Genomic DNA, 10,747 nt, shown 5'->3' on the forward strand with positions numbered 1-10,747 from the left:
CTGTTCCGTTTTATTATCAGAGGTGAACAGAAACAACTGGTACGGTCAGTTGCCTTATCAGATAGTCTGTAGATATTACACCCTCATGACTTGTTGTCGATCTTTTGAACTCTGCATACAGTACAATCAACACCCACTGTTTGGGAATTGAGAGAGAGAATTGTGCTACAAGAGGCTATACCCAACATATCAGCAGTCAGAACCTGCCACGGTCCCCGATTTAATTTAAAAACAGAGATAACATGATGGCAAACAGTCTTCTAAAGGTCTTATATCGTTATCTTCATTATCGTTTATTTTTTACTGAGGGGTCAAGGACAGTGAGATTGTTGATTCAGTTGTTTAACTGAGCCCAAGAGAGGAGAGGTCAGATTATTATTATTATTTTTTTTACATGAATAACACCTTATCAGTCAGGGGTTAGGGTAATCCCTGAAGAAACCCAAAGTGAATTCAAAGATATATAAAGTAAATGTGAAGATAAGCATACAACTCTTAAAAGAGGTTACCATGAGGTAGCCTGCTGCATTAACACTGTCATGTTCTTAGCATAACACAATTTTGTATAATTCAAGCATACCTCTACCTCAGCACCTCTGATTAACTGAACTAAATTAGAAAAATATAATGTTATAGATACAGCTGGGAGACTCTTTCAATTTAATACTGTCAAGGACCAAAACAAATGACATTATGTTTGAACAAAGTAATTTTTTTTCAAAGAAAAGTTTGCTTGAGGACACTGTGAGACCATGTGACTCTATGCACCATGAAGACAGAGAGAGAGAGGATGAGGTGATGCAGTGAAAGGCATCTCTCTTTGGGGCGTGTAATGCATTCATTTGACATTTGATGATCTCATCACTGAACCCCAACCATCGTCCTCATCAACAATCAGCTACACTGCCACCTCACATGTACGTGCCACGCACACCCTCTGGCCAGGGCCTCCTGAGTGCATGGGGCAGGTCTTATGGTAGGAATAGTTTAGCTAGAAGATGCAGTGAACTTGATGAAGATTAGGATCAGTGAGGAAATGAGTTACATCCTATGTTCTGTTATTCACATTTTATTAACACATTACTGCAGCTCATGTGTCTGTGATGAAAAGACCCTTCTGTCAGAGCAGGGGCGGAGCTAAAGCTTTGTCCCGGGGGGATGAGAAATGTTTGGATGCCCCTTATTATTAATATCTTATGAACATTTATTTACTTATATTCACATTTTAAGATTTTGACATGTGGCAGTTGTAGTGCTATGTATGGACAGAATTTTACAAAATTTGCTATGTGTCCAAACCATTGAGCAGAGGGTTTGAATACGGTGTGGTAGGGCTCTCTGAAGTGCGGAAGAACTCTTGGTCATCACCTCAGAGCTCATGAGAGTCATTTGATGACATGGACTTCCCCTGTTGTGTATGCTCTGTTCCAGATGAGCATGGTGAATAATGCTATGATCTCTTCCAAATAATATATTATCAGTCCTCATCCAGATAGAATGGGTTCCATTCATGTGCTTTGATGTGTACTGTGACATTGGGTTTTAGTGATAACTCAAGGCGAAATTGTGGAATTAACCAGCCTCAAGTCATGTTTACAAAACTCCGGTCAATCAGTGTCACGGAAAGGCCTAAAGAAGCTGATGAAAGACTAACAGGAGATTGATCAGCCTACTTTCTGTGTTTGAAAAAGGGCTGTTCTAATGATTAACCTCTATGTCATATATTATGTATCCAAAAATAGATGGATCAAAGAACAGAAAAAGTATGAATTTATCTGGACTGAAACTGAACTATTGCCTTGGCAGATTGGTCAAATGTAGTTTAAAACACCCACAATATACGGTGTTCTTAAAATTAGTCAAATGGAGAGTAAGATGAACCACTGAAGTCCTGATGTTACCCAAAAAACAACCCAGTTAAACTGAATGGTGTGGAATAGTAGAATATTTTTGTCTGCATAATTTGACCCTTGTCTTACAGTTAGGAAACATAAAATCCTCATAATTGCATACATCAATTTATGATTATTACTCAAATATCAATCTTATTCTTAGTTGAAATCATTCAGCAATCCTGTTAATCACGGCACCTTTGTTTGATAACAGAATTGTATTGGAAAGTGTTTGTAAACAGCAGTCAACCCCTAAATTTTCCACTTAATTCATGCTCTGATTCATTCCCATTCCTGTTACTCAGTAGTACATTTTAAAAATATTCCCTCAAGTTTCTGTTTGAGAGATAAAAGGTTAAAATGTGAATATGTTTGACCAAAAGTCAGAGTTGTTGCTCTGCGCCATCTCATCTCAGGTCCCATCAGCATAAACAGGCTTGGTGTTTGTTTTTGTCAGGGAGTTCAGCCCTAGCTTTGGGTGCAGCCCCTTGTAGCCTTGAACTACTAATCTCAAACGCTGTGCAACACACAAACAACCACTGAACTGCTCTGTTTTTGACACTGCCGTGTTATACAGTGCTGCACGCAAGGTACAGCAACCTTTGACAACTTCCTCACGGCCTGAACCGTGAAGCCTGTTTATCTAGTGCCTCATATGCAGATAATGGAGGCAAAAAAACATGGCTGCACTGTTGTCTATGATGAAATCCACAAGCACTTTGACAGCTTTTACTGTATTATTTAAGAATCAAATAACTATAAACAGAGCTGGATGCTAACTTCACTTTTTTGGTGAAAAGGGTCCTTTGGCTGGTTCCCATAGATCGACCCTGTACGATTCATTTTCAGAGCCTTGCGGCCCGTATAGTTTTAAAGCCAAAGGATGGTTTAATGCCTTTGGCTTTAATGACTGGTGAGATTTATGCACTACAGACAATTTAGTGAAATTGTGGACTGGAGGCATGCTGGAAAAAGTGTCCAAAGGCTAGGTGTCTACATCTAGCAATCCACCACCCCACCTCAACATCTGCACACCCATGCACTGTTAGATTCTCAAGATTCTCTAGATTATTTCAGGATTTTAAATTCTACCTCCAACTTCTCCATAAGGAAGGATGTAGAAATGTGGAAAAATCCTGTTTGAAAACCATTTCCATTTCCTTTTAGGCCACCTCTTTAAACTGCTCTAAAAAGCAGCCCTGTGATGTTTGGTTCCTTCTGTTTCAGCTCGTTAAGACAGCTGATCTGGACTCCAGGCAAAACTACATACTGGGCTTCCATCCCCATGGGATCCTGGTGGCCGGGGCCTTCACTAACTTCTGCACTGGGGGCACTGGCTTCAGCACGCTTTTCCCAGGACTGAACACCTATCTGCTCATGTTGCCCCTGTGGTTCCGTGCCCCATTCTTCAGGGACTACATCATGTTTGCAGGTACTGATGAATAACTGTTGTTTTAGTGTATCAGGAGCCAAAACTATGAGAGAATGTATGTATTGATACATTAGTACAGTATGTTTATTTTCATGGTTAATACAATACAAAATTATATATAAATAACATGTTTTAAAGTCAACATTTTGTAGATCATTAAGCTAAATCCAGATAAATTTTCATTTCACAGTATCTGTGTTGGCTTTCAAAGTTTTGAAGTTTCAAAGTTCGAAATCCTGTAGGAACAGATTGAAAGGGTCTATGATAATCAAAGTAGCATAACATTTTGACACAAACAGGTGATTGATCATTAGTCAATCATCAAGTAATATTGGGTGAAAGAACTGTTTACATACGACAATGTATGTGTGGGGTGTAGGTGCCTGCTCGTTTGTCCAGAAGAAGCCACTGGAAAATGGATCATGCAAAATCACTGACATAAGGCTGTAATAGATGACTGCCTTGGTGTCCTGCACCACCTATGGGCTCAGAGCCCACAGGAACCAGAGGTCACTCCCCTCTGCCCACTTCCCACGCGCTGTGCTTTAAATTAAAGGCTAGAGGAGCCCAAAAGTAAAATATACCAAATTAAAAAGTAGATGACTGCTGTGTGTTCCAGGGTTAATCCCTTCTGATAAAGAAAGTGCCAGCTACCTGCTGCGTCGGAAAGGAGGGGGCAATGCAGTGGTGATTGCAGTGGGTGGAGCCCCTGAAGCCTTGGATGCCCGACCGGGGGCTTACTGCGTGCTACTGGCCCAGAAGAAGGGCTTCATCAAACTGGCTATGGAGCATGGGTAAGACAACAACACATTGTTTTACACTGCCTGGCCAAATAAAAACGTCACCACTTGGATTTAACTAGGCAAATAGATCTGGGGTTGCTGCAGTTGGTCAGGTAGTTCAGCAACGTTATGTGCCCAAAGAATATCAGCTGACTACCTGAATATACTGAATGACCAGGTTATTTTCCCTGATGGCACGGGCATATTCCAAGATGACAATGCCAGGATTCATCGGGCTCAAATTGTGAAAGAGTGGTTCAGGGACCATGACACATCATTTTCACACATTGATTGGCCACAACAGAGTCCAGACCTTAATCCCCATTGAGAATCTTTGGGATATGCTGGAGAAGACTTTGGTCTGCAGCGGTCCGAATGTCCCGTCATCAATCATCATCAATATTGGCGAAAAATTAATGCGATGCTGGACGAAAATAAATGTTGTGACATTGCAGAAGCTTGTGGAAATGATGCCACAGCTATTGCGTACCGTAATCAAAGCTAAAGGCAGTCCAACGAAATATTAGATTGTGTGACCTTTTTTTTGGCCGGGCAGTGTATGACTTGGTGATAATACTCTAAATTAAGATTACATATAATAACATTGTTCAGATGTAGTGGTTAATGCTGAAGATGATGGTCAGCTCATTTTAATTATTCAACTTATTTTGGGAGAATAGTCTCTTAATTCCTCCTCAATCTCATAGCTAACCCTGTAATATTGAGCACAAACATGATGTTTCATTTAGTCCAACCTTACCGTGTCTATGTGTTTCCTCCAGTGCCCACCTGGTGCCAGTGTACTCGTTCGGCGAGAATGAGCTCTTCGACCAGGTGGAGAATCGCAAAGGCACCTGGCTAAGGTGGATTCAGGAGCGACTGCAAAGCGTCATGGGTATCTCTCTACCTCTTTTCCACGCACGTGGTGTCTTCCAGTACAGCTTTGGTCTCATGCCATACAGGAAACCAATAAATACAGTTGGTGAGTGGACAGAGTACAGAATGATCTAAAGAGCACCAGACATGTACATAGACATAGTTTACCATCTTCATGATGCTAGTGCAGTACAGCCATCGTATCAAGTGATAACGAATGAAATGTTCAGGCAGTGGAATAAGAAATTCTCTCTGACACTGACGCATGCACACACACACACACACACACACACACACACACACACACACACACACACACACACACACACAGACACACACGCACACACACCAGTGTCCACATGTTGAGGCATTGCAAGTATCTGTGTAAATATGAGTCTGTGTGTGTGTGTGTGTGTGTGTGTGTGTGTGTGTGTGTGTGTGTGTGTGTGTGTGTGTGTGTGTGTGTGGTGTGTGTGTGTGTTTGAGTTTGTGTTTGCCAGTTGGTTGGTTGCTGTTACAAGTGGTTCTATCTTAAGCTTGATTTAAGTTTGCTCTGGTCTCCTGGGAACTGATCCACATTGTTGCACAAGTGCTGCAGTGGTCAGATGCCAGTAGCTCCCGGAGCTGACCCAGGGCTTGGGTTTCATATCAGTAAACGTGAGGATCATTGATCAAGGAAGGTCATCGGTTCACCTGAAACCAGGCCATCACAGGGGCCCTGAGCGATTTCTTGATCAATCCGTTTGGCCAAACCTGGCCAGCTGGCTTAGTTACAGTATAGGCAAACCTGCTGTGTGTTCCAAGTTTATTTTCTTTTTGTCCTGAATGATGTAATTGAAATGTTCTTACATATCCATACATTTGATATATATATATTCATAAAGCAACTATTAATACAGTTCCAGAGATACTGTGGTAGATATGGGAAATATAGAGAGTAAGCTATTGCCAGAATTTGAGAGACATTTTCCCTGCATGCATCTAACAGCAGTGAATGCTAACAGCATGGTCTCTTTTTGACAGTGGGCAAGCCAATCAGAGTGGAGAAGTGTGAGAAGCCGTCGGCCGATGATCTGGATGCTCTTCATCAGCTCTACATGGACGAACTGAGCAAACTGTTTGAGGAGCACAAGGGCAAATATGGAGTGCCTGAGGATACACATCTGAGCTTCATCTGAGACGGACTCTTCCTCCCTCTTCCACATCTATACATACACACACATACACACACACACACACACACACACACTCACACACACACACACACACACACACACTCACACACACACACACACACACACACACACACACACACACACACACACACACTCACACTCACACACACACACTAGTATCCTTATATACCGACGGCGTTGTTTGATGAATTACTATTCCCTGATCATATGACTCTAGCAGATGACCTCATGCTCTGACTTCACTAACTGGGACGATAAAAAGACATGGATGGACACATGGACACACATGGACAGTGCCAGTATTCCTTATGATGCATGGGAGAGTTATATTTACTTTTAAAGCACATTTGAGTTGTCTCAAATATGTCTCAGGTTGGGACGTTTTGCTTCTCAAAGAAATCACTTTCTGGACAGATGTTAGAAATTCTGAGCAGGTTTTTAAAAGCTCATCTTAACATTTGCTGTGATCTTTTAAATAAAATAAAATGTTATCTTAAGAAATGTGGCTCTTGGCCTTACATTCTGAGCCTAATCCCACTAACATCTGTCAGGAGAGTATGTTGACTGCATGTTAATCAAACTTAAATAATCTGTTGAAGTACTTCCCACAAACAAATAAAGACAGAATTTTGTGTCATTATATAAAGAAAATATAGTACAAATGAATTGGAATCTTGCCCTATTTCATTAAGCTGTATTGTCAAGTGGAGTTTAAACTAAACTGTGAAAAAGTAGTACTCACAACAAAAACCCTACTAATTGTATTAATAATATATTACAAATGTACATTGTACGATTAACATTGATGATCATTGTACAGAATTCAATAGTGTAATGATGAAATTACCTCTTATGTGATATTGACAAAGAAATAAATGTACTCAACCCAGACTATCTTTGTCACTCTGTCCACTCTGTCCATTCTGATAGAGAGTTAGACCTTGATAAGTCTGCCAGCATCATTTCGAAAGACATTTTTTTTATTACCGGCAAAGGTCGTCAATTTCCAAACCAGTCGTCTGGCATCTCTTGCATGACTGGCCAGTGTCCTAGTCACACAGCAGTGTTTCAGCTCTCTCTGGTCATGAGGAGAGAGAGAGAGAGAGATGGCAGGCAGACAGACACTGTTGAGGGGAGGGAGATAGAGAGAGTGCTGAAGGCAGAGAGAAAGTGATGGAGAGATAGAGAGAAAGAGAGAGGAGATGAAGAGGAGGATAGAGTCAGAAAGAGAAAGAGAGAGAGAAAGGCTACACAGTGTCAAAAATGCAGGTGGGCGTATTGGGGGGCTTGTTACGGGTGTGTTAGTGCCCTATAATACTGCCCCTCATGATTGCCAAACGGTCAGCCTGGCAGACGATAGGAAAATGCCATAACCTCAGACACGGACCCTGACACGGCTATTCTGAGACCTCACAGAAACCAATGTGTCCCACTCATGGCACCACGTCACCATGGAACTCTTCACCATTGTTAAGAAGGTCATTGCTTTGAGGAACAATAACAATATAGCCTACAGAACATTACAGGGATTCATCTCTACATTTGTAGTTTTGCTCTTATTTTGTCAGTTTTACACAATTATTATGCAATCACTAAGATTATCTCTGGACTGAACTAAGATTAGAGCTCTATGAACTGGGAATCCATGGTAAAAATACTGAAGTTTCCAGTGAGATTTAGGAAGATTTAACATAATCAGAAATTAAGTCAGCCTGTTTCCAAATGTGAAGAGCACAGTCACACATATTAGAATTAAGGGTTCCTATGCAAAGGGAAAAGACCTTGCTCTGAGGAAGGAGCTGATAAAGTTATAGGAACTGCGGTCAGAGAAAAATTGACCATTATGTTCTAGGAACTGCAAAAATCCCTCTGGTGCATAAGGGACTTGTGGAGCTCTGGTTTTAGGGGAATTTCAGTGAACATGAATCAGAGGTGCCCCAAGGTGGGAAAGAAAATGGGTGATTCCACGGTCCCAGTTGCAGTCTTAATAAAGAGATTTACAAAACGTTGCTTCACCTATTACAATCAAATTGAATGCATTGTGTTAATGATATACTGACAAAACCTGTCATTAATTCTGTGGTCTGAAAACAGAATGCTGTGTGTACATACTGCTGCTGGTGTTCTGGTGGCAGTGTGTGTGTGTGTGTGTGTGTGTGTGTGTGTGTGTGTGTGTGTGTGTGTGTGTGTGTGTGCGCGCGCTCACATTTGTGCACGCATGCACACATGGAGGATGGAGGATGTGTACATCCCATTATGTTCCCATGGATGACTGCCATGTCTGTGTGCGCGTGTGTGTGTTTGTGTGTGTGTGTGAGTGTGTGTGTGTGTGTGTGTGTATGAGAGTGTGTGTGTGTGTGTGTGTTTGTGTGTAGGTGTGTGTCCATGAGTGTATGAGTGTGGTGTGTGTGTGTGTGTGTGTGTGTGTATGTGTGTGTGTGTGTGTGTATGAGAGTGTGTGTGTGTGTGTGTTTGTGTGTAGGTGTGTGTCCATGAGTGTATGAGTGTGGTGTGTGTGTGTGTGTGTGTGTATGTGTGTGCGTTGTGCCTTGTATGGCATGCACTCTGAGCTCATTAAGCACATCACTACTGCACCTGGAATAAAAAAACAACGTTGTGTAATCTCATTAGAAGCTCCATTAGAACGTGTCCTTGTTTCTCACCAAGAAAAGACATGGAGCAAAAAGCACTCATGAAAACTTCATTACAGAGTATAAATAAGACTATAAAATTGCATTTGCACATGTGTTAACATAAAAAAAAGATTTTTGTGTATGTAAACATATGCATATCAGAGTGGCATGAGATCACCAAAGCAAGGTCCAAACTAAATGTTTAGTTTGGCATTCTATTCAGTTTCATCATGATCAAGATACTTTAGCAAAGGAGAGCCTTTGGCCTTGACCAAGGTCTGTAATACTGTAATAATTAGAGATGGGCACAGATGGGGACAGCCGCTGGCACTGGCTGTCTAGACAGAAAGCATTTCCTCATGCGTCGGCAGCGACTGACCAGCTCTTTGGCTGGGAAACAACTGCACCTGAGAACCTTATCTTATTACACGTCTCAACGACACATCATCAATGGCGGTCAGATCAGTGATTTCAGCAGAGGTCATCTCCAATGGCCTAGGTCTCTGACTGGAGCTGATGATCTGACCTCCGTGTGACTAGTAGCTCCCCAGAGCACTTTCACACGGCTGTGCGTTCACGGGTTTCACAAGACCAGTTTCTGACATCTCAGCCTGAGTCGTGTTGCAACCACAGCGCACTGAATGTTCATGACAGTGATGTGTTGCCACAAAACCAAATCCAACGTCAGCACTGTCACCATCAAAATGCTGCAAACATTCACACGTAGCCTGATATAGGCCACCCACCCAACTGGACACAAAAGTGCTTGGTGTGTTTGTTATATGGCTCCCTGCAGCCAAAAGTCTTTTGGAAACTTCTTGTGAGAGTCTATGGAGGGGTGAGAGACAGGCCACTCGGGGAGTGAGTGTTTAGGCTTGAAGGTCAAGGCTTCAGCGGACACTATCTAGAGACCCAGGGTGTGTGTGTGTGTGTGCATGTGTGCATGTGTGCATGTGTGTGTGTGTGTGTGTGTGTGTGTGTGTTTGTGTGTGTGTGTGTGTGTGTGTGTGTGTGTGTGTGTGTGTGTGTGTGTGTGTGTGTGAGGGGGGGTTGTTGGACGGGAGCAGAGGCTGGAAGTATTTCACAATCAGTTCAGCTGCTGACCACTGTCCCTCTCCTTGGCAGCCTGGCATTGTGCTGGCTTGCTGCCTCGTGCCACTGTTGCAATCGCCCTGATGGTGGGATCTTCAGCAAATGGTTTACAGAATAATTTGAAAATCTATTGATTACTCATCAATAGAATGAATGACCTATGTGTATGAAATGCGCTATATAAATAAATTTGACTTGACTACTCAAATGTATACTGAACTTGATTGAAAGATATAGAGATGAAGGTTACTGTAATATTACTGCCAGTTACTTATTTGTTAAATATAAGTGTCTGCACCTTTCATCAGTTAGCTGTATCATGTAGACCAAGGTTTTTCAAAGTGGGTGCCATGATGCATGCTCAGGGGTGCCGAAGGAATGGTCCAAGGCTTGATAATTTAATGACATATTAAACAAGAAGAAAGAAATTAGCTATAATATTAATTTCAAAATAAAGTTGTGATAGAGGGACAGACATTTTATGCACTTTAGTTGAAGGCCTATTCCTGATATTTTTGTTCATATTCTGTTCACTATTTTTTTCTATTTCTATTAAATGAGTTGAATTAAAGAGAGTGGTTCATTTGAATAAAACAAAAACGAGATAAACCTCACCTTCTCATAGTAATGCTTATAATAAAAGCATTTATGGCCTATCCAACATATCACAAGGTTACATAAAATGGCATGAAGTACAAATAATGCACAAAGGAGGTTGAGTGTAAAAAGTAAAAAAATAGGGGTGCCGTGGATGGAGAGAGATATGTTTAGGGGTGCCGTGAGCCAGAAAAGTTTGGGAACCACAGACACATTTGGTGGTACAGGGAGCTATGGTGCAAAGCTG

At 41.7% G+C, this 10,747-nt stretch overlaps 1 protein-coding gene across 1 annotated transcript in view; it reads left to right on the top strand.

Annotated features, from left to right (window-relative positions):
- mogat2 (monoacylglycerol O-acyltransferase 2) overlaps nucleotides 1–6,233 on the top strand; it is an 11,329-nt gene extending 5,096 nt beyond the window's left edge. The window contains exons 3-6 of the mRNA XM_042092991.1: nucleotides 3,120–3,324; nucleotides 3,944–4,118; nucleotides 4,889–5,088; nucleotides 6,006–6,233. Of these exons, the coding sequence (XP_041948925.1) occupies nucleotides 3,120–3,324; nucleotides 3,944–4,118; nucleotides 4,889–5,088; nucleotides 6,006–6,160 (735 nt within the window). The 3' untranslated portion in view covers nucleotides 6,161–6,233. The remainder of the gene's footprint in view (nucleotides 1–3,119; nucleotides 3,325–3,943; nucleotides 4,119–4,888; nucleotides 5,089–6,005) is intronic.
- Nucleotides 6,234–10,747: the final 4,514 nt, after the last annotated feature.

This window comes from Alosa sapidissima, chromosome 5 (genome assembly GCF_018492685.1).
Source record: "Alosa sapidissima isolate fAloSap1 chromosome 5, fAloSap1.pri, whole genome shotgun sequence".
NCBI classification, from domain to species: Eukaryota; Metazoa; Chordata; class Actinopteri; order Clupeiformes; family Clupeidae; genus Alosa; species Alosa sapidissima.